The following is a 25,373-nucleotide window of genomic DNA, read 5'->3' on the forward strand; positions in this document are numbered from 1 at the left end:
TGTCTTCATAGGGGAGGTGCTCCAGCCCTCTGAGCACTTTCGTGACCCTCCTCTGGACTTGCTCCAACAGGTCCATGCCCTTCTGTTTTTGGGGGGCTCCAGAGCTGGACACTCTCCAGATGGGGTCTCACAAGAGTGGAGTAGAGGCAGAGAATACCTCCCTTGACCTGCTGGTCACACTGCTTTCAATGCAGCCCAGGATGTGGTTGGCTTTTTGGGTGCACCTTTTGAGGTGTACATTGCAGAGTAAAATCAAGCTTCTTGTTTACTAACACTCAGCAGTCCTTCTACCCAGGGCAGCTCTCAGTCCCTTCTGTGCCCCGTCTGTACTGGTGCTTGGGAGTGCTCTGACCCAGGTGTAGAACCTTGCATTTGGCCTTGTTGAACTTCCGTGAGGTTAGCACAGCCGCCCCACCTCTTAGGCCTGCCAAGGTCCCACTGGATGGCATCCCTTCCCTCCAGCCTGTCAGCTGCACCACACAGCTTGATGTCAACAAACATGCTGAGGGTGCACCTGACCTCACTGTCTGTCTTACTGAAATACACAGCACCCATTTTAATCCCCTGAGGAATGCCACTCACCACTGGTTTCCACTTTGACGCTGAGCTATTCAACACAGTTCTTTGGAGTGTGGCCGTCCAGCAATAACCCTCTGACTGATCCACCCATTAAAGCCATGTCTCTCCAGAGTAGAGACAAGGATGTTGTATGGGACAGTGTCAAATGCCCTGTACAAGTCTGTGTAGATGAGTCAGATGAGTCAGCAACTTATCAGTTGCCCTTTTTCAAAAATACCTGAAATTGTGTGGTGCCTTTTGTTTTGAAAATTGTTTTTATGCTGTTGAATTGAGAACATCAAAGTCTAAAATTCACTTTTCTAAGAGAAATAATGTCACTGAGTGGAGGCATGAGATATTGGATAAATAAAGCTCTTCTGCTAAGAAGCACATGCATATGCAAAAGCTAGGCATTTTAAGAACTCATGGAATTGTTGTTAACAATATTCAGTTTTATTTGAAAAGGAAGTTAATTTCTTGGCAAGCTAGAAATGAAGCAGAATGTCCTAAGCAGAAAACCTGTACTGTGGAAGATACTTATTCTAGACTTGGAAGGATTTTATTTTATTAAAATATAATGCAAGGGTTTTGAGAGGTGGCTTTTACATCAGAGAAGATGCTGTAATGCTGCATTGATCTCCATCTTTATTTCTCCATACTTACCATTGTGCTGCTGCAGATTGTCATAGGGATAGAAGACTGGGAATAGAAATCTAAGATAGCCATGTAAAGAATGGTTTTAATAATCTATGCTAATTTTAAGAGACAGGACAAACAAGTAATCTAGTATTTTAAATATAAAAAATCTGCCAGGTAAATGGCTAATACAGCATGAGGTACACTTCTTAGGCAGTCTGTTTAAAGTAGACATGGTAATAGTAATTAAAATATAATAAGTTGCAGGTTGTAAGTTACACATTAATAAATATAAGTTAATAAATTACATTGTTATTACATTGTTAGATATATTTCATTTAATCGTAGCATGCCAAACCGTTCTTGCAATCAGACAGTGCATTGTTTTTCCAGTCCTCTTCAAAAACCAAGCTAATGACAGAACAAGTGTTCCAGCTGAGAGGGGCTGTGCTAGCATTAACAGCACCTCTCCAGATTTGTTGCTGATCAGAGATGGCAGCAGTTGTGGCTGTGGAGCATTTCTGAAGGACTGTGGAAACATGTTCATACCAATTACTTCATTGTTCAGCACACTTACAGCACAGAGGGTTGTTACATCCTAAAGTAGAAAAAAGTGCCCTGAATTTGTCTTTGTAATTCACCAGACAACTGAGCTGGCTGGATACTTGTGATGCCTGATCAAATTTCAGCATCAGTAATTACTTGTAAAAGGATTTTTTTTAAATACATGAAATTGGCAGCTAGCTACCTAAATAATTACCATGTTAAACTTTGCCCATGAGCCTTAGCTGATGGTGGGAAGAAACGTCTCACTGCTGTAGTTGCAATTGTTAGTAAGAGTGGTTGGTCTGTTGTATAGTTGTCAGTCACATTATGATATAAAACCATAGCAAATATTGTCTGTGAGAAACAGCTGCTATAAGAATAAAGGTAAAGCATACTCCTTTATTTCTGGAGGATTTGCTTTTGACATCAGAAGACCTCTCCCAACAAAGGAAGGAGAGCAGTTTTTAACAGTCCACCTCATATTGGCTGCTTGGTGTCTTGCAGCAGGGCAACGATGATGCAGCTTTAAAACTTTCATTCTCTGCATTCATCATCATGAAGAGTCAGGCTTTAAATACTCTAAGCTGGAGGAAGTCAGAAATCGTTGTTCATAGTAACTTTTATTCTAACAAAGCCATAGGATTTAAGGTTGAATAAACTAGATGTGTCAGGTTTCCTGGTGTTAAGAGTGTTTTTGTGATTAGGATTAAGTTTGGATGGAAAAGGTTAGTCTCAAGAAGTGACTAAATTGTCAGATTGAAAGTTTTTAGCGCATGGACATTTTTGCTATACCTATGAATGTTTTGCTTAAAACTGCAATGTTGTTTCTATTTAGTAGTTTTGTGGAATGGGCTTTCCCTTTGCCTCTAGTGTTCTGTGATTTTATAATGCTGTTTTCCTGTTTAGAATATATAAAAGGTAAATGAAAACAAATATAGAAAGTGCAGAGAGCATAATCAATACACAAAGAAGTGACAAAAGAGTTTTCTTTTTGAAAAATGCTGATGTCTGGATACTAGCAATTACATGAACCAGAGATAGCAACCATTGTCAGCATTTCTCTATAGAAATTCTAAGTATTTTAAATTGTCAGTGTATGATTTGAAAATAAAGTAAGTGACAGGAAAAGTGACATGCTGAAAAGTCATGAGAGTGCTAAGGGTTAAGAAATTAACTGGAATCCTAAATACTCCTGCACAATAATGGTGACTACCTCTCGTTTTGTTCTCAGGATTAAGGTTTTTTGGACAGGTTTGGTGGGTTTTTTTTATGGTAAATATGCAAGAGTTCCAATTTTTTGGTGAGTTATGTTGTGAAAACTGGGGTACATATTATTCCACCTGACATCTGAGCCCAAAAAATGATGTCACTGTTGGGATTTTCTGTCTACTGCACATAGGGTGCAAATCCCCCTCCTCTCAGTCAGCCAAGACATTCTGTGAGTTTGGCAATTGCAAAGAAAATTGTTGAGAGTTGGGCATACACTAACTGTGGTGCAATAGTGTCTTGGAACAAATTAAGTGTGCATCCAAGGTTATTTGTGGTTATTTATCCTAGTCTCTGCTAATGGAGTTGTATTATCAGTGACTAAAGGAGTACTGTTAATATTAATGAGGCTCAAGACAACAAAAAGGTCTCTGTGACTGACATGGTAAATACCACCTCCAGAAGAATCACCGTGCTGAGATTGCTGCAACAAGCTTCTTAAAAATTTCTTCCCCAGAATCCTTTTTCTTTTGTCTTGATGCCACCTTAGAGAGACAGTGAGCTAAAAAGAGTTTGCAGGTTTAATTCTGTGATTGCAAAGATTAAAGATTTCTAAGTGTAAAATTTTATTTTGGCAATGTGTCCTTAGAAGCTGCTAATTCTCTATATGCTTGTCTAAAAGATACAGTTTATTTTAGTGTCTTGCTACTGTTTCCATTTTAGTAAAGAAGAAATTTGAGGCATTCTGGTGAATTCAATTACTCAGTTCAGTGTCTTCTCTAAATTCAGAGTAAGTTCTAGGGAGCAATAGGACTTACACAGAGCATTTTACTAAAACATACTCATTTAGATTATGGATGTTATAAAATTTTATGTCTTATATGTGATATAATCAGAGAAGTTAGTAGAGCTTTTTGAGTGAGACATATAGTAGTGTGTATTGTTTTTCCGTACTGCTTTTGCTACTTTGTTCTTTTAGTACCGATCTTTGATAGGCAACACAGGCAATTGGGTAGTAAAAAACAGTTGGCTTTTTTTGGAGCAGATTTTTGGAACAGGATTAGCTTTTTTATCTTCTTTTACCATACTTGAAAATATATATTTTTAAGGGGTGAGTCAACACAAGATAAAATTTCCCTTCTGTCCACTCCCAAGTTACAAGTACCCATTCACAGGGATATATGAAAGCAGAAGAAAAGGGTACTAATCTTCAATACGAGGAAATAAGCCTGTATCAAAACCAAATGAACTATATTAACATTATGGGAAACTGCTAAGAAAAATTGGGTTGACTGTTTAGAGAGTATATGTGGTTATAGAGTGGATTGACCTTGGTTATGCAAAATGCATCCATGTGATTGAGAGCTGATTGACAGTAGCCAAGTTTTCAAAGATGAAATGAAAAGAAGCTTGATTTAGGTTTTTATTGCCTTCAAGAGTGAAATTATCTTCTCTCTAGAAGATGTCCATTTGGGATTGAAGAAATTCATAACAACTTAAAGTCTGGTTGAATGCAACCTGGTTATTATACTCTATGGGCATTAGTATTGTGTCTGGGCTAAATAATAGTCTGACGTTATTAAAAACTGGCTAATTGCAGTGAGGGATAGAAGAATTAGTCAAAATAGATCTTTCTCAATTTAATCCACTTTAGTACTATTGAATTACTGTAAATATTTATTTAACTCTTGCCATAGTTCTTATGTGTTGATGAGGCCTTTAAAGTATAATTGCAACTCTCTTAGCACTTTGTTCCTTTAAAAACAGAAATTGCTGTAAGGAATTAATCTAAACTGAGAATTAGCCAAATAGAGTTAATGATGAAAAGCACAGTAAAAACCTCCAAAGAATTCATGCAGTCATGGTATATGAAATAGTGTAGACCTATACATGTATAAGCTTATATATTAGCTTATACTGCTGCACTCTTAAGTGTGATTTTAGAAAGAGTAAAATCAGCTCTCTATACATATTTTGCAATATAATCTCTTGCATTTCATCAAAGAAGGTGTCTTGATAATATGTTATGATTTAGAAAACAAGTTTTCAAGTGTATGTTCATAGGTATTTCACTTATTTTCACCACCAGGAGAAACTTTTCTTTGGTTTTGAACTTCTAATCTGGAAGTGTTTCTTATCAAATCTCATAAGAATCTAAGAGATGCTTGCTTCCAATCTATCTGAATTTTCAACATGGTAGCAATATACACATGATGATTTGAGTACTCCTTGTGGTATACTGATGTTTGTAAAAAGTTAAAAATTCTGAGACCAACTCTGCATATTTAATGTGCTACAGAGTAGAAATAATTGAAACATAACATGGTGGAAGCAAGCATAGGGAAACCTTGGGCAGGCATCTGCAGAAAAGATGAGCAAATACACAAGTTCTTGTTCAGAGAATTTGGGAAACGTTTTGCATTCTATTGACAAATTCTGCTTTATTCTCTGAAGTTCCACCTGGTTTTAAAGGATCATTTCCACTTTGTATTGTGAAGTAAGAGAGAAATGTCCATATTGCCCTGTAATTGCAGCATAATGTGTTATGCACGCTGGTCAGGGTGAGATTTGCATAATAATGTGTCCATGGTAAATCTGATATTGCTGATTTAATTTTAGAAAGCAAATAGATGTATGCTTAAATTTGTTGTCACTTTACTGGCACATCTGCCATTCTCATTTCCATAGTTTTTTGAAAAGTCATTTTGATAATATTGGAGCTGAGGAAAATGAAGAGTGTATTGTTTCCAGGCAATTTCACTAATGGAACGAAATAGGATACATTGTATGGTACAGCAGTATGCAGAGAACACTATGTATAGTTTTCAGACTTAACCTTACTTTTACTTAGTGTAGTAAAAGACATGTAGAAAGCATTTTTCTAATTTTTTTAAAAATCTGTTTTGTTTTCAGGCATTGCTATTTCTGATGAACTTGATAAGGTAAGACTGATAAAAGATGTCTAATGAGCAATACAAAGAGACAGATGATTATGATAAGGCACATGCCACTGTCCTGGCATATCACATCTGTTCTGTTGGGTTCAGAGGAAGTTTGGGTGTGGAAAGCTGTATAGGTAAGTACAGTATATGTGGATGCGTTAGGATGTTGACCAAGGATGGGCTGTCAAGTGTGGAAAAAAAAAAAAAGTGACTGAGTTTAAGAGACTCAATGAGACCATTAAGACCAAATGGAAATACTTTTGATCTTGATGCCATCTTTGCTTAATATGTATTACTTTGTGTACTTTTGGAAACATTTAGCCTTGAATACCTTTTAATTCATGAAATTGAATTCTGCATTCCCAAATATGATTAATGAGAAATTATTTTTACCACCCATATTTACTCAGGAATGCACAAGTCATAAAGATCAGTCTTTACCTCCTTGCTGAACGCAAAAATGGTCTCTTCAGTTCTGGCTATTTTTGATACCTTACACAGCTAACATGAATTTTAATTCTAGGTCTAATAAATTCTACACTGAAAAATTAATCAAGATCCGTTTATTTAAGTACTTACGGAAACAGAACCAATTTTTCTTCCCTATTTTCCGCAGTGAGCAGCAGTGTGCTTCTAGTGCCAAGAAACTTGCATTGTGTTCTTGGTGTCAGAAACCATTGCTGTCAGGAAAATGAGTTCAAAAGGTACATAAGATGCAGGAATAATGCCTAATATAGAACACTTTGTTTTTTAAATAACTTTTGTTTCTGCTGTTAAAATGAGGACACAAATCCTTCTGACACAAGTGCATATAAAATAATCTTCATTGCGTTCTCTGAGGAAGACCAATTAGGTAAGACTGATAAATGTTACTGTGCTGTCAGGTGGATCTGTGGCTGCCATTTCCAAGCTATGGCCTAAGTCTTCTCACTGTTTCCATAACTGGGCTCAGAAGTGGTGGTAAACACAATTAGTTAGTCCTTCCATTAGAACCCTCACCTTTGTGAATACTTATGAAGAACTCAATTTGTTATGTTTTGTTGTTGAAAAAGCGCTCTAAGATACTCTTTGAGGGAGGAAAAAGACAATTTAGGCTAGAGCCTGGTGTCACATGCTTTTTACATTTATATTTTAGCAAATAATTTCTTTTTGGTTTAGGGTTTTTTAAGACTATGCTATCTTATTGTTCAGAAACATTAATGTTTTTTAAATTTAGTTATTCAGTGTGAAAACTCAGATGGAGAACATAATTGGGGAATTTCCACAGGATCCAGCCTGAGTGAAGAATCAGGGTTTTTTTGTTACTATATACTTTATTTTTTGTACTTTAAAACTGGAGAGTGGTAGGCTTTTTTTAAAAAAAAAAACAAACTTGGAATTAGGTTATATACTTTTCATAATACATTGAATGTTCTTGAAGTCAAAAGCTATTTCTACAAAAACCCCAAACAATTAAACTCTCTAGCATGCACCAGTTGTGCAGTACAGCTCAACAGGCTTTCAGCATAGATTTAGAGATGAGTGATTTTTTAACCTCCATGATCTTTAGTGAACTTAATTTCTCTTTATTGTTTGATCCTTTAAGGATTTTTAATTAATGTAAAATCTAGTCTGTTTTAAGGATATAAGCATGGCCAAGACCATTCTGTGAAATTTTGCCTCCTAGGAATGATCCCTTACACAAGCTAATTTCTAAAATGTTCCTGTGACTTGTTTCTATGTGTATTATTTGTCTTGGGCCAAAAGCAGCTAAAGACAACCTGATAAAAGTTGTTTTAACATTAAAGAGAATTGGTTCTATTTCACCTGAATGTGTTCACAGATGATGTTTATTTTCAGGTATAAATGTAGTCAAGTTTTAATTTTTTTAATACATGCTGATACTAGAGCTTCCTTATCTAAACTGTAGCAGGACTGAATAATTTTTGAAATCACATTCATCTGTGGTTTGGATTAACAGTTTAACTTATCAGGTGCATATCTTTGGACAAGAACAGCATGGCCAAACTTGGCATTGGATTCTAGTAAAACATCAGCATTGCAGAGATGTTATGAGAGCCATATAAAACTCTTCTGTGTGCTCTTCCTTTCTTTACTTTCTTGATGAACAGGAATATTTTGGGGAACTAAGACTATGACAAAGCCCATAATTATGCCATTTTATCTGTGGTTTAGCTTATGAACCTAGAGAAAACAGAGAATGCACATGCATGTTTCTTTATTTTTGATTCTTTATTTTTGTTTCTGATTGTCTTTTTTTTTCGAAAAAGTATTTCTTTCTGGGTTCAGTAACCTCTAGCTGCCTTTTTCAGGGGAGTACTTAATCAGCATTTTTGGTAGATGTACCTCCCCCTCCAAGTAATCCAGTTAATTAGTTAGTTGCTTAGTTACTCTAGCATTTGGATTTGGAAAACCATTTTGCTGTGAATCACTTTGGTGAAAGAGTGTTTAATTTAAATGGATTATTGTCAAATATCTCCTAGTATCAGCTTTTTGTCAGTACTTAGAGCTTTTGTCCAAGACAGTAATAGAGAAAATACAGGCACACAAGGTGAGTCTTTCAGTCAATATGGAATTTTCCAGTTTGACATAATCTCCTAAAATTTCCAAGTTTACTAGTAACCTTGCAAAAAAAGCCAAAAAATCCTAAAATTACTGCAATTAAAATAGGTTTATTGTGGCAATTACCTGCTTTTTCATTTACTTCAGGCTTGCAGAGGTGTTCTGTCTCTTGATGATTCAGCCTCTGTCTCTAGGCCAAGGAAACTATGTAAAGTCAGAAACTGGCACTGCAAGTACACTGTGTAAGGAAAGGAAATAAGAAGGGATGCCTTGTCAGTCACATATTTTAAAATGCAGATTTAATATAATACATATTTCTGAACTGACTCACTCTCATTGCCACTGAACAGAAACTATTGAAGGATTTTAGGAAACTGCACACTTCCATGCATAATGTCAAGGGTTTAATGTAAACAAAGAAGAGCTAGGATATCCTCCTTTTTTGTGATATTCACAGAGTTCTAGGGTGAAAAAAAAAAAAAAAAAAAAAAAAAAAAAAAAAAAAAAAAAAAAAAAAAAACCTTTAGTGGAAAACACTCAAGAGTGAGACCTGTCATAACATTGTGACATTTGTCTGGAATTCCCAGTGATATCTTTCAGTCACTTCAAACACTAATAATGGGAGATACTTAAGTATTAGAAATCCAGAGTTAGACCTAAGTGAAGATCTAAAAATTAATTTTGACCCTCAATATTTTTTTTCTATGCTGTCTAGGGCATACTTTGTTCTTATATGTAGTATTCTAAAATGAAAACAGGTTACAACTAATAAAATAGAGCAAACAACTATTCTTACAAATAAACAAATTTCTTCTCATCCCAAAATATTTCTCACTATGGAGATTCCCTTAAAATCCATATCAGAAAATAGGAATACTGAGCTCTTTAAGTGATGCTAAATAAATGGATATACAAAAGCTGTCTCCTGAGGTACAGGTTGCATTCAGCAGCCACATCTCAGCCCAATGTGAAGAGTAAAGTCAGCTGTCTGTCAGTCTTTCCCTTCTCCTTTTCTCCACAGGTAGCTTGTGTGTGTCAATTTGGTAGCCACTTATGTGGACAAGTGGATGACACCTGGACTGCACCATGAAATAGTCCTCTTTGTTTTAGTGCAGATTTAAATACCTACCTGTACTGAAAATATTTCTGCACATACTACTGTCACTGTCAATATCATCTGTTATTTATGAGTGAATATAAATTGGAAATCAATTAAGATTCTAAAGTTTATATGAAGAAAAACAACCAAAGCTATAAAATATTTTTTGAGAACAGAATACTTCATCTCAATATTTTGTAGCCTTTGAAATAGACTGCCAAATAAACATCCTGGTGTTCTGAATAGAGCTGTCTCTGCTTCTCCATTTGGTGCTTTCACTGAGGCTGCTTATGTAGTTGAAAGGAGGACAATAAATTAGGTCACTGAAACTGTAGTGTACTAATCTAACACAATTCAAAAAGGAAAGCAAGGTGATAAAGTGAGGCAAAGCATGACTGTGTAATGTAAATTACATTTCTGGTGAGTATGAAAGTGCTACTTTATCCTTAAAATACCTATGAAAAAAGTTAGCATAGCAAGGACAGTCAAAGAATTCATGTTCTACTTATTTATATGTTGATTTTGCAGTGTGTAATGTCAGGAAAAACTTATGGGCAAATTTTTTTGTACTTTGCGTTTTCAGTTAAGGGACTGAAACCTTTTAGCAAGATTGACAGTGCAAGTTATTCTAACTAACTAGTTCCAGGGACAATTTTATATTAATTATTAGAAATTATCCTGGGGAGAAAGGGATGGGATACAATAGCTAGAATAATAGGAATAAACCTCAGAAGGGCCACATGGTTAATTAACTAATGTAAGCACCTTGTGTAATGAAGGCATTATGAGCAAGGAAATAATCTTTTTTCTAAACTCACAGGAATTGTCACACTTGTGACAATTTACACTTGTCGAGTGCCCAGAGGTGACTGTCATCTAGTCTGCATTACCTAAATGTGCCACCGGTCCAAATAGACACACAAAACATGTATTTGTAAATACATAAAAAAACCCCAACTCCACTGGTTAAGTATCCTCAAACATCTGAAGCCATGGATTCAATTTTCAGTGGTCCTTGCAGAAAAAAAACCATTGTGTAAAAGTGAATTAGTCAAGTGGTGGACAAATATGGACAGTGGTATGGGGAGTGGGGTGTGGAAGAGCACTCACAAGCACATTGCAGAAAGCAAAACGAAAGAACAAGGGTGAGTGAGTCAGATCCAAGGCCTGGGTTACATTTGACTCTCAAAATAGAGGTTCTTGTGCTCAGCAAAATTGTACCATCTAGTCAAAAGGTAAATATATTCATATCGAAAGCATTGTGCAGTTTGTTTTTTTTTTTTGGTTTTTTTTTTTGGTTTGTTTGTTTGTTTGTTACCTGGCATTCAGTAGAGGCCTCTACTTCAAACTGCTTTTACTGTATCTGTTTCAATTACGAGAATTCAAAAGTGGTTTGTTTTTAGGAAGGAGATAAAATATGGTTTCTAGGCTACCTAGTCAGTGTGCTGTACTTTTTCCAGATGTTTTTTGTTTGGAAAGCATTCTTTTATGGCAGGAATATTTATTAAGGCACTAAGGTAACAGCCATTACAGGATTTGCTTTCCTATAATTTTCACTCATTAAATGATAGGAATATATCTCTCCTAATTAGGCACACTATGTTTGAAATATTTTGAGTAGCCTATAAACAGTTTAATTAACGAAAAGTAATTATTCCTATCCCATAATTTCATATCCTTTTTTTCTGGCATACAGGTGTGTTTTTTAACTTGACTATGCTGTTCTACATGACCCTTTATCTACAACCATTCTAGTAAAATTGAAAAGAGAGATACTCACTACATTAGAATGCTTTTTCATACAATTTAAGGACAACTTGTTACTTTAATCTAAATTCCTCATATGCTGGTGCAAATTATTGCTATTGTTTTGAATATGTCAATTATATTTTGCTTGCTTCTTGTAATCCTGTCCAATTTATTGTCCTCCAGTAAGTGGTTAAAAATACTTTCAGAAATGCATTTTATTCAAATGTTAATACCATTTTCAGAATAGAAAGATATATTATATAAAGCCCAGCAGGGTTATTTTTAAAATTCAAAATGCAGATGTAGTTATTAGTTTCGCATTAATGCATAATGCAAATAAGAGTGATGCTATTAATCTACAACAGTCTTTTGGCTGGGTTTTTTTTAATGTAAGTGGCCTTGTGTTGCTGAGCAGAACAGATACACTGAAGATTTTAAGAGATGTGCATTTATTTAAAACAGTGATTTTTCTACAGTTGTAATTAAAAAAAAAAAAAAAGTGATTTGAGGCATCAGGCATTCCATTTCTTGGAATTTTCTTAATGGAGAACTTTTCATTAGTCCATCATTGTTTCTGGGTATTTTGTAGCCGTCTGAAATGATAATGCAATGTATTGGTTTTGTACTTCTAAATTTTTTTTTTTCTTTTCTTTCTCTGTTTACATCTATGGTTGAGAACAAACAGTGCATTATTTATTTTTTGTTATTTTTATTTCTCTTCAGGACACAGCAGGTTTTAATACTCCCCTTCTCAGACCTCGTGTTATTGGAGAATGGATTGGCCGTGAAGAGAATGATGCAGACCCTCTGGCTGCTGAGATGCTGCAGCCACCCATACCAAGAAATAAAAATGAGCAGTGGGACAGTGAGGATAGCAGCAGTCCCGGAGGAAGGTGGGTTTTCAATCTGGCCTAGAAACTTTGTATTTTGTGAAACAGAGGTGTCTTTGTTAAAAAAATTCCATTTCTGAGGGCAGAGTGCAGGGGTTTTGAATTCCCATGCCACAGCGTGGGCACATGCAGAATAAATAGAAGTCATTAATATGTGACTTTTTTCTTCTCATGCTTGTCTGTATGATTAACTTAATACCCATTTGCAATCCTATGGATTTATTCCCATGTGAAAAGCTAAGTGTATTTTGACATGGTTGGGGTCTATTGTGTAATAATGTTGTGATGTATAGCTTCATTCAGATACTTCATACCTTTCCATCTTTCCTGGGCTGGTAGTAGCTATTTATTAACTTTCTTGACACTTAAGTGATAAATCTAGTTTTCTCATTTAAAGGAGAGATAGGCAAGGGAAGCAGTATCCATGTTATTTTTAACAGGACTTCCTAAATTCATTTTCATTTCACGTCTTAGCTTTTTTGGTGTTAATAACAAGTCTTTCTCAAAGAGAAATTTTGTTCTCTGCAGTAAATGATTTCTGAAGATTTATTGTGCTTGAATGAAAGAATTTGTGCTTCAGCTGAATGGGAGAGATTATAATACAAGGAGTCTACTTTCCATGACTTAAAGATATGTTCGTCACAGAAAGTTAAATAGTCACAGCCTTGCTTTAAAAGGGATAAATCTTCTGCACTGCCTCTGTTAATTGACTTAGGCACCTATGTTCTTCCTTAGCCTTGGAACATATCTCCTGGGTTATAACTAGTACTTTGATTGGAGCAGACATCTTTTTCTTCCATTTTTTGGAAGGCAGAAACTCTCTGCTTTTCCTTTGAAAAGGTCTGAGGTATTCCTTCAGTTCACATTCTTCCATGTGCCTTCTACATTGGAACTCACCTCCCTCTCACACTGAAACTAATGTGTCACTAGCTGTGCTGTTACAGACTGCATTCATTAACTTTCCTCACATCTTGGGAATATTTGTTATCCATGAGTACTTCATTTAATTAGATTATTGTGGGGGTAGCTTTGAGTACTACTATTTCAAAGAAGTAGCAGTGTGTAGTAATGATCCCTCAGCCAGCCCTTGGATGGGAACCAACACAACTCAGACTCTGGGTCACTTCAGTGCAGTTCCTGGGAAAATAATGGAGTCAGCAACTGGCACTGCAGCTTGATTGTGCAGGCCTGGGTTTCTTTTTCCTTATTCAGCAGTTCAGTAAAGGCATTGAATAGATCTGTTCCATGTTTCAGAGCAAATTGAGGATATTGTGTCCCTTCTGTCAATAGAAAGGAGAAAAAATAAGCATCTCTGTCTAATTTGCAGAAGGGAGCAGAGGTCTAGTTCTGAGCAACAGACATGATTCAAAGCAGCATGTTTTTCTCTTTGTAGAGGGTGGTACAAGCTGAGAGAAACCTCACAGCTAATGCTATAATTAAAAATGTGATTAATGGCTTTGAGTATAGTATTTGAGGAATCATGTTGAGTATCATTACAAAATCAGGTTTTCTGATATGTGAATAAGGAGAATATAGGGAACTTGAAGCCAGGAAAGACTCATGGGATACTAATGTCTCTGTAGGTACAGTAAGTGCTGAAGGCCTACTGAAAAATATGTATTGCTAAGTGGGAGTACTGATTTTCAGTGGGAATGAGTAACTACTAAATTACATGCAGCATATGGATTTACATTTGGATTACTGATTTTATGTCTGGGATAATTCTTTGCTTCATTAGCATTTCATCAGCTTTTGTATGGCATTTATAAAAATCATGTTTGCAGTCTTGCAAAGGAGTCACCAAGCTGCAGAACTTCAAGATAGTGGTGGTACTAAAATTGATGTCAACTATATATGGAAATTTTAAAGACCCATGTTGATCAAGGTTAATCTGAATATTTAATAATAGTTCACTAATAACTGGCAGTTTCTTCAAGGTCTGATTTAGTGTTACTGTAAATTAAAGTGCTATTAGCAGAATTTTGGAAATGACCACACACCAAATGCACGAGACAAGTACCAAGTGATAATAACTTAGTTTTAATGTAGCAAATAACTAGTACACTTAAAAATAGTGTACTAGTTTACTAAAAATAGTGTATTAGTGTACTCAAAATAATGGGAAGAGTGTTTTGCTCTCAAAAGAGTGACTTTATCCATTGTAAAAAAAGTTCGTCTATGTCATCTGAATTTCAGTACTCTATTTCATAGTTAATGTAGCCATAAGTGGTTAAGTTACCTTTTGTAAAAATAAATTTCATTTTGGGAAATGAAAGAGAGGGCAATTTGAAATATCCACATTCCGTGTTTCCAATTTTGTCTTGTTAAATTTTATTTAGTAACACAGTTAAGTTACCTTTTGTAAAAATAAGTTTCATTTTGGGAAATGAAAGAGATATTTGAAGTAAGTGAAAGTGATATTTGAAATATCCACATTCCGTGTTTCCAATTTTGTCTTGTTAAATTTTATTTAGTAACACTTTTAATAAAAAGTGATAGGTTGTTTATCACTATTTATCAGGATTTATGGGATAAGCCTGCAAACTCTTAGAACTAATTACAATACTCAGTTAAAATACAAGAATGGAAAAGTCAAAACTGTAATTGTTCCATTATTTCCAGGTTGTATGTTTTGTTTTACATGTCACTAAACATAAGGAAATGGTACATATATGAAACACTATATAAATGTCTAAAGGATCAGACATAGACAAATCATTGGTACCGTCAGTGTGGTGCGATGGAACCACCATTTCCTCCTGAAAAACATGCATTCCTGTGATGATGAGCAACAGAAGCAGACATGTCATATATTTGAAAGCCCAGCCCAGTAATTCAAAAGGAAAAAAAAAGAGCAACTGAAAGGACAGGTGTCACTACTGCTCTGACTGGGAAAGACAGTGTATCCAGTCTGAGGTAGCTCTGTTAGAGATGCTTGTCAAGTGGATGAAGGGTCACCTCTTTGTCCTTGATGTTCTGCATGGCTACCGAGGAAAGATTGTGTTTGTTAATGGTTTTGCACTGCTCTCTCTTGCTGCTGTAAGGAGGAAAGGCAAGGTATTAATAAGTGACAACAGAGTACAGAAAAGTGCTGAGGGCAATCCTGCTGGTACTGAGTTCATCTTTCAGAAATTTGAACTCCATGAAAATAGGATTAAACCCATTTCCAAATCACTGTTAGTAGTTTTCTACATGAAAAATTTCTTGGAGGAATTCTGAGAAGATGCAAGGCACTTGGGAATCTTCCTCCAGGGATAATGAATGTACACAATGGGGAATTTGAGTGGTTTTTATTAGATGTCTTGTCTCTTAGAGCGTGAAATGACCTAGAGTTTGCAGAGGTCCCATTCATAACCTGATGTCCTAAACTCAAAGCCTGTTCTTCATCTCCAAGGTGCACTTTCTCTTATTTTTGCTGGAGAAATGAACAGTTGTTGATTATATTAAAAATCATAAATTTGCAACAATTCTGCCTTCCTACAACAGACTGTAAGGACAGTCTGTGTTGGTGGTACACTCATGAGGTACCTCTCATGTGGGGCACCAAACTTCTGTCTGTTTTATGTTCATAAAGAAAGGAATGGCAAACTGTAGCAAGTCCTGCCTTAGACCCTTCTGACATCTGTACAGTTCCGGTTATCTGTTATTTAGGTCAGAGGCACAATCCAACAAATCAGGAAAAGTGTATAATCCTGTGGGGTAATGGTATCGAAACCACTCTAGAGAGCAGTTTTTTGTTGTCAACTTCTTTCTATGCATCAATGCCTTTGCAATACTGATTTCTAATTGGCATCCTGTTGTTCTACATATTTAGCTTATTTGGACTTGATTAGTGCACATAAAAATCAATGGGAAATTTCCCAAATTCAATCAAAACATTAAGTAGAAACTGAAAACACAAAATGTCTTAGAACATTCAATGATCAGGGGATGAGTGATGTATTTTGAAGAGAGCACCAGTAAGAGAAAGTTGTGCTTTGCTCCCTCACAGCTTAAAAATGGAGCCAAAGACCAAAGGATTGAAACATCAACAGCAGCAACATAAGAAACTGCTGGCTGCCATGCTTTCTCAGGACTCCTTTGATTCTGCTCAAAGCACAGCTCCATCTGTAACCGAAGAAGACATTGACAATGAAGATGATGCAATGGAACTACTGGGTAACTGCAAAAAATTATGTGTATTTTCTGAATTTTTTTATTATAAAAAATCAAACAGGGATTAGTCAGAAACTGTTCCCTATGTTTGAAGCTAAAGTATTCAGCAGCTGTGTGAAGGTTCATTAGGGTTGAATGTGAAACTTTCAGGAGAAATGTAAGGAGGACCATAAATGTGTGTGAATAAACTCCCAGCTGCATCCAAATTCCATGAAATCAAATGCTTCAGGTGCTTAAAGTAATTAATTTGGTTTCCTACATAAATCCTTTCCACGTTTTACTTGCAGAATGTATTTCTGTACAAGGAACAGAATCAGCTTCAGTGTCTTTCATCTGCTTCTACTTTTTCTTAGCTGTATCACAGTTTTAACTTCAGTAGATTTTTTTTTTTACTTACTAGCTACACAAAGCGTATGTAATGTGAATTTGTAACCTCTTCAGAGGATTTGATTGTAATTTTCCGCTAGACTGTATTGTATCTTAAATTGCACTCTAGAAGACTTCATGCTCGCTGCTGCCTCCCTTTCCTAGAATTACTAATTGTATTTAATTAATAGTGGTTCTAATTGTACTTAATCATTACTTTTCTGCTATTTTTCAAAGTTTCAGTGTATGATGCTTAACAGGCAGTCATGGATTTCATTACTTGTTCACAGTTTCTTCTCTGTGGAACTTTGTGTGGAATCAAAGCTTGGGAAATTCACAATTTCAGAATCACTGAGATTTCTTGAGTTTATGAATTCTGGCATGATTTTTCTTTTTCAGGTTGGACCTTAATCTAAAAATCAGGAAAACACAAGCTGCTCGTTTTACTTTCTATATTTCTGTTGCATCCTTGTATAGTCTTCAAAGAAACACAGGACAGTTAAGGTTGGAGGGGACTGCTGGAGGTATCTAGCACAACATTTTGCTCAAAATAATCAGCCATTGCAGGTTTTTCTGTCTGAATTTTGAGTCTCTCCAAAGAGGAGAGAGTCACTGGGCAGCCTGTTCCAGTGCTTGACTGTGCTCATGGTAAAATATATATGTATATTTATTCTGCATAATTAAATGTGAATTAATAAATAATTTCCTTTTATTTTTCAGTAGTTTTAAGTTTGATACATGCATTTGTTCTACAAGAAAGAAGAGAATGGCCTGGATCACTCATTGTTTATCACACAGGGGATAGATTTTTTTTGTTAATTTCTGTGTGGAAAGTGAGTAAAATACAATAGATGCACAGGTTTTTCTTCCAGACACTTGAATCCTGAAGTTATCTGGAACCAAGAAGGCATATAAAGGAATTTTCTAGCGTCTTGACATTTGGGTAGAAAATTATCTATGTACAAAGTAATGTTTTGGAGTTTTTTTTAATAAGTACTTGATTGTAAGAATTCATCCTAGTTTTGTGCCATGCAAAACCTGGAATATTTTTCTATTCTGCAGTTCATCAAAACTGGCGAAGTTTATACCAAACCAACTTAAAACTAAGAAAGTTCATGAATAGGACCTCCAGTTTGGGTAGGGTGTTATATAAATGAATGTAAGATTCTGAGGCAAAATCCTGACATATTTGAGGAGTAGCCATGCTTGCAGTGATTATAATATTGCCATGTTATAGTAACAACCACTGAGAGTTCAATATACACTGAGCTTTCAGTGGTATTCAAAGTGCTGTCCTTCTAAAAAACTGGCTTTTATTTTAATTCTCATTTTGCAATTTGCTGACAGTATGTATTATATTTGGTATAATGGTTATGCTACATTCCCCAGAAATGCTCAAAATTTGAGAATGACTGTGTTACATGGGAAGGATGTTTTTGTTTTCCTCTGAAGGTAACAAAGAAATTCAGTTCCTATCAGCAAGTATAGGTCTTTTTCACTGCTATATTTTCCAGGTCAGTAACTGATACTGTGATTTTTTTTTTGTGTTTTGGGGTTTTTTGTGTGTTTTGTTGTTGTTGTTTTTGTTGGGTTTGTGGTTTTTTTTTATTATGTACCACATTAATCCATTAACTGCTTTGGTGCTTTTTACAGAACCTATATGCAGTATAACTATTTTCAAATCATGGCTTTCTGCCATCACTGAATTGCAGGGCATTGTTGCATATAGCTCTTTGATTTGTTCTCTTCGGAGTTCAGTATTCTTTGTTTATTCAACCCTTTCTTTAAAAAATTACAAAACTTCTTGCTCCTACATCAGGATTCTGGGAAAACTGTTCTACTATTTATAGCAGGTAATTTAAAGCGTACACTACATTTAAAATGCAGAACACAGACATCCATCTTTAGGTGTGTAAAAGAGAATCTTTTTCAGATTTTGGTTGATTTATTTAGGTATTAAAATAATGAAGCTGACTTTTTGCATATTTTCTTTAAAAAAACTCCATCGCCTAGGTAAGTCAATTAAGGTTTTACCTAGAATTCTTTTATATTCCAAATAAAAGAAACAATTGTATTGTTACCCATTTCAAAAGAAATGTATGTGCAAAGAAGAAAAAGAATGTTACAGGGCTATATTCTGATTTCAGTTATCACTTTTTATGTGCAAGATAACATGCATAGGAGCGCTGTTCCCATGATGGAGACTTTCTAAGTGTGTTAATTAAGCAGGTGGCTGAAATACATTAGTGACCGATAATATCATAATGGAAAGGATCTTCTTGACTTCAAGAAGCTGAGAACTGTAACTGTCAATTCACATGTGTTTGTTAATGTTGAAGGATCTCGGATGTCTGGGACAAACCTATATCAAAGGACTAATTTTTTACACATCATAATGCCAAGTATTGTATTTGGTAAATCTAAACAGGAGCTGATGTAATTATTTGAGAAATTCTGCAACCCTTTTTGGAGTTCTATGACTTTTGGGCTTAAGCTGTCTCTCACATTTGGGTGAAGTCCGCTGAGACTTAGAAATTATGTTACTCTCTCCGTATCTCACTGATGTGTATTGGAGAGGACTGAACTGTTATTTTCTCTGAAATTGCTATGAGTATTGATTATACAGTCACCAAAGCATGACTTGTTTGGTTTTAAAAACTCAATTGACTAAGTGTAAGAATATAATTGCTTAAGTGTATTGCTGTGCATAAATATACGCATTGTAAAAGCATAAGGATTTCTGTAGCACAGTTTTATACTATAGTGTATACTTAAATATACATTCTTAAAGTTTTTACAAGTTAAGGAAGATGAGAAAGACGTTCTATGTTGCTTTACATAATCATGGCATAGAGAACAAGTCCTGTCAGGAGCAGCTCAGGGAAAAAGGGTTGTTTAGGCTGGAGAAAAGGAGGCTCACAGGAAACCTTATCACACTCTCCAGTTTTCTGAAACGAGGCCAGGTAGAGTTTTCTATCTTCTTCCATGTAACAAGTGATAGGACAAGGCCACAGGTCATGCCAGGGGAGATTTAGGTTAAATATTAGGAAAAGCTTTTTCATGGAAAGGTTTGTCAAGCATTTTAACAGGCTGCCCAAGAAAATGGCTGAGTCACTAACCCTGGAGGGATTTAAAAGATGTGTAGATGTGGCACTTAAGGACATGGTTTAGTGGTGGACTTGGCAGTGCTAGGGCAATGGTTGAACTTGATGATCTTAACGGTCTTTTCCAGCCTAAATGATGCTATGATTCCGTGATAGTTAGTCATAATACTCAAGCAGCAATTTCTTGGTTTTGCCCAATCTCTCTGTGTGTTCGTGGTACTAAATGTGTTACCATATGTTAACAGATGCTGTGCAGTAGTTAGCTCTGTAGCACCTCTGCAAAGGGCACACAGGAAGTTCACTCACACAACTGTGGTTGAAGTGAAAGGTGGTGATGACTGAAGCCAAATTCCTGCAATTAATGCATATGCCAGTCTGTATGATTTTGAAGAGCCTCTCTGATTTCAATGCAAATAATCTTATATCTGAGCTGAACTTAAGTGTTTGAAGCATCAGGACTTGTAAAACTCTTCTTTGGAGCCGGTTTCACAAAAATTATGCTTTTTTCCCAAAATGTATCAATTTGAAGTGAAATGCCTCATGTTTGTTATGTGTAATTCCTTCTATACAACAATAAATACAATAATAAACCAGAATCTTTAAAGATAGTAATGCACTTCAATTAGAAATAAACTTTCCAGTTACTGCTTTGGTAGATACCTGATGTGTTCTTTTTGCTTCTTCGAATCTTTAGAATTTCTTTTTTTTCTTCAATAGCTTTCAAATGTTAATTATTTAATCATTTTAATACCCATTAAAGGCTGTCTGGTGATATATCTGCATTTTATAACAAGAGGAGATAAATCAAATGTAGTGGAGATTGCATTTGCCTGGAGGATGAGACTGTAGCTTAGTGTCTGGTAGTTTACCCCTTAAATATCTATATTGGTTTTTTAATGACCCTCTGAGTCATTAATGAAAGGGTGTGCAATCTGCAGTGTTTTCAGTGATTTTCCTCTGATTTAACAGACGTTCCTCTTTTCCTTGGTTCCTAAAGGTCTTTGACAACATGCAGGAAACTGACTCTAGGCATGATAAATTACACTAATACTAGCAACAGGTTGTTGCTTTTTGTTGACTTTCCCAGATGAACAAAACCTTCTCCATTATGTGACTAGAATACAGAATTTTCAGAAAAGAGACCACAAAGCCCTGAGAAAGATGATGTGAGTTGTACTACATCTTCAGAACAGTTTTCTGGCCTGCAGCCTGTTTTGTTGTGATTTAAGTAGAATGATTGTGTGGGAGAAAAATGTGTGAATTGCTCATAATGTTACCTTTCACTGAGTCTTGTGTTTTTGGAAGCTATTGGGAAGTCGGCAAAACTACCAGTGGGCATGTGCTGTGTAGGGCACACACAGAGAATGACACCCCTGGGAGACAGGAGGCTCCTCTGCATGCTGAGACTGGCTGTGCTATACACTGCAGTTTTCAGTGGCAGATACAGTGCACTGGTGTGTGTGTAACAGATGTCCTCCAGAAGAGCACTCAGGCTCCATCAGGTGTGGGTTTAAATATCTTTTTTGAGGTAAAAGTTCAGCAAATAGCATATCATTTTTTTTTCTGTTTTTTTCTTCAAATACATAAAGTCACTGAGCAAGAGAAATGTGCAGGTCTGTTTAATGTCATTTATGGAGTTCATTGATTTCACTTCATCTTGTGGCCATTTGCTAAGAGACAGAAACATCTGTGAGCATATTTTAGTTGATATGAGAATAAGCAAAGCTTTAACTTGTTTTCAAAGAAGAGGGATTTGGTATTTAGAGTCCTAATAGAATCCTGCCCTTGCATTTTTCTATGCTTAATACTAGAGGTGTTTGATGTTTAAATAGAATTTTTAGACTGACAATAAATTTCAGTAAGCTAATTCTATTGTTTGGTTAAGAATGTGTTTGTAATGTTAGAATAAATTATTAAATGAATTAGTCACATATTGCAACACTTGTTACAACTGCTGGTTAGGTAAGCATAAAATGGACTGAAAATGGGGTTGATTGAGCTTCATATTTCTATAGGGAAAGTAGAGAGAGAAAACCAGTTATAGCTAGAGATACTGGCTTCTCTTGAGTTGAAGCAAGTTACATGAGCTAATAAAAAAGCTTCAAAAGAATAATTAATTCTCAAGGAATAGATGTGTACTGGATATAATGATGTGCAGAAGCCTAAAATGTCATTCATTTATAGTTTGTAAAAGAAACCAAACTTTATTTTAAACCTGTACCTAAACAAGAATGGAGAAGGTGTATGTCCACTACTAAATCCTGTCCTATGCACTACATCTACATATCTCAGCCACTTCACTGGGCATCCTGGTCCAATGCTTGACAAACCTTTTATGAATAAATTTTTCCTAATATCCAGTCTAAACCTCACCTGGCATGACATAGGTCCTTGTCCTGTCACTTGCTACATGGGAGAAGCGCCTCACCCCTACCTGGCTACAATGTCCTTTCAGGGAGTTGTTGAAGAAGGGTCACCCCTGAGACTCCTTTTCTCAAGACTAAACAACCCCATCTCTCTCAGCTGCTCCTCATTAGACTTGTGCCCCAGACCCTTCATCAGCTGCCCTTCTCTGGATATGTTCCAGCACCTCAAAGTCTTTATTTTAATGGGAGGTCCTAAACTGAACAGAGGATTTGAGGTTGGCCTCATCAGTGCTGAGTACAGAGGGACAATCACTGCCCTGGTCTTACTGTTCTTGGTCCAAGCCAGGATGTTATTGGTCTTCTTAGGCACTCAGCTGTTTCTTGTTCAGTCATCTATCAACCAGCAGTCCCAGGCCTTTTTCACTGGGCAACTTTCCAACCACGCTGCTCCAGCTTGTAGCACTGAGTGGGGTTGTTGTGACCCAAGGGCAGCACCCCCCGCTTTGCCTTGTTGAGCCCCACAAGTAGCATTGGCCTTGGCCCATCAATCCAGCCTGTCCATATCCATCTGCAGAGCCTTACTTTGGCAGAACAACAGTCCTGCCCAATTTGGTGTCATCTGCAAACTGACTTGGGGTGCCCTTCATATCCCTTCATCCAGATTATTGCTAGAGATATTAAACAGGGCTGGCCCCAATACTGAGTCCTGGGGAGCACCACTGGTAGCCAGGCACGAGCTGGATGTAGCTCTATTCCCTACCTTTCTCTGGCCTGGTCATCCAGGCAGTTTTTCATTCAATGAACAAGTGCACTTATCCAAACTCTGAGCAGCCCGTTTCTTCACGAGAATACTGGGGAAATGCTGTCAGTTACTAAAGTCCAGGGGGACACCATCCACAGCATTTCTCTTTTTCAATAAGTAGGTCACCTTGTTGTAGAAGGACATCATGTTGGTCAAGCAGACACTGCCTTTCATAAATCCATAGTTGGTGAGCCTGATCCCCATGGATATGAGGTTTTCCTTCATGTGCTGTGTGGTGGCTCTTGAGATGATCTGCTCTATGACCTTCCCTGTCACCAAGGTCAGGCAAACATCTGTAATTCACCAGATCCTTCTGGCTGCTTTTGTAGATGGGTGTCACATTTGCTAACCTTTCATATCTGCATATTGATAAAGTATTTTTACGTACTTCCTCTGATCTTGTATCATCCCTAGAAATGAGATATCCCTAGGCTGCTGGATAAATTACGTCCAAACTACTTTGTACTTCTTCAGGATACTCAGGTTAGTTTGGACCTACTGGGGAATTCTGTGGCAATATATCTAAGGAAATCCAGCAATGGATGTAATTACTTTTGTGCCTGGATCTGTTTTAGTCAGAGTGCTGGCTCTCCAGTATTAATAATCGGCACTTGCATCCTCATATACTCTGCATATATTCTTTAGCTTGCACTGAAGCTCAGAATGCCAGTATTAGAGTTCTCAAGCTGGTTGGGGAGATCTGGCCCACTTGATTGACTAGTCTGTGTGCTAAACTTGCTGCCAGCTCCTGAGCAATCACATTCTCTTTCAGAAGCATGCAGGGAAAGAAAGTAGGAAAAAAGTCAGTTACAACAGTCAGACTTGCAATTTACTAAGAAATTACAGGATTTCTTCTCTTGGAGATTCAGAAGAGAGCAGGGGAACCCTGTGAGGTCTGGTGAGGGTTCTTTACCATTCAGTTAAAGACATTTAAAATCACTGGTTTTGTGCTAGGAGGACAGGATTGATCTAGAGCTATCCAGACAATTCAGGGAGTTGATAGCAGAGTGAGAGTTACTATGGGTACTGGATTTTGGGTATCACAACCCCATAGAGCTAGTGTTTGAACTGCTTTGTGTAATTCCTCGGCTTTGGGGCTCTTTTCAGCTGCTGAGGGGAGATCGTTCATCCAAGTAATAGATAGGGAGAGAGATTCAAAGAGACATTTGTGAATTTAATTCATATTGTGAGGCAAGGGTGTGAAGACAAGAAATTACATCCAAACACATCAGAGCTTAGAGGTATTTTTCTTGTTAATATGTGGCTGATTAGTGTAATGTTTTTCTGAACTGCTAAAATATCAACTTCTATGAATAAATTGTCCTTTATTTTATATACAGATAATTTTCTCACAATAATATAATTACTGCCAGCAGGAACCTTCAGTGAAGTATAAATTTAGCAGGGTTTTGATGGTTGGCCATAGAGATCTACTTATAAAATCACACATATAAATTCTAAAAAAAAACCCAAATAAAGTATATTTTTTGCAAGAGTGTTTCTTAGGTGTTGCACCCTGAATCATAGTGCTGTTTATAATAATGGACAGAATGTGGCATATATAACAATACAAAGTAAAAATTGAAACAAAATTAACCAAGCCAAAACTATGTATGAAATACTTTAAAACATGCTTTTCTGTTTGTCTTTCTAAACTAGAATTTATTGAGAGGAAGGTGTTGGATATCCGTGTAGAAAAACTGATTCCATTGCCATGCGCTGCAAAACACCACAGCAACTTTTTCAAACATTATGTTAGGTTTTTCTGATGCATTAATTACTTGGTGAAGCCTTTCCAGTTGTTGAAACTGTAATTTAATGCCATTTGCAGAAAACATGTTTATTTACATTTTCTGAATATAGTTATTTCTGGTACAGTTAGGGGAAAGTGTGGAATTGTGGAATGGAAAATGGAATTTCTGAAAAAGACTATTTATGAATCTGATGCACCCAAAACTAAGACAGTTCTTGTTGAAATACTATGGATATCTTGTCTACTTATGGAAGTGTTACAATTCAAAACTTGTTATGTACTGTTTCCCAGTATTTGATACTGTATTTGCTTTTGTTTTTCTCTTTTATTTGGTTTTGGTAGTTGAGTTTGGCACTCCAATTTTTTTTGAGACATAGGTTATTTGTGGTTTATTCCTAACTAGTATATTAAAGTGTATTTTAATTACTGCTTTTCTGCAGGTGTTAATTTACATTAGTGGCTTCTATTAAGAGTTAGATTTGAAATTATTCTATTTCCAGAACTGATAATGTATGTCATGCAAAATGATCACCAGAAAGCATTAATAATCAAAATGTATAATTTTTGCTGCTTCCTAACATTAGAAGCCTAATTTGACATGATTTAGTGGAATTGTGTTGGCACTTGTCAAGACATGAG

At 36.2% G+C, this 25,373-nt stretch overlaps 1 protein-coding gene across 1 annotated transcript in view; it reads left to right on the plus strand.

Moving 5' to 3' along the window:
- The window catches only part of CUNH8orf34 (chromosome unknown C8orf34 homolog), a 140,106-nt gene that overhangs the window by 40,109 nt on the left and 74,624 nt on the right, over positions 1-25,373 (plus strand). The window contains exons 5-7 of the mRNA XM_041413012.1: positions 5,860-5,888; positions 12,022-12,191; positions 16,180-16,346. Of these exons, the coding sequence (XP_041268946.1) occupies positions 5,860-5,888; positions 12,022-12,191; positions 16,180-16,346 (366 nt within the window). The remainder of the gene's footprint in view (positions 1-5,859; positions 5,889-12,021; positions 12,192-16,179; positions 16,347-25,373) is intronic.

This window comes from Onychostruthus taczanowskii, unplaced genomic scaffold (assembly GCF_017590055.1).
Source record: "Onychostruthus taczanowskii isolate IOZ18803 unplaced genomic scaffold, ASM1759005v1 scaffold4, whole genome shotgun sequence".
NCBI classification, from domain to species: Eukaryota; Metazoa; Chordata; class Aves; order Passeriformes; family Passeridae; genus Onychostruthus; species Onychostruthus taczanowskii.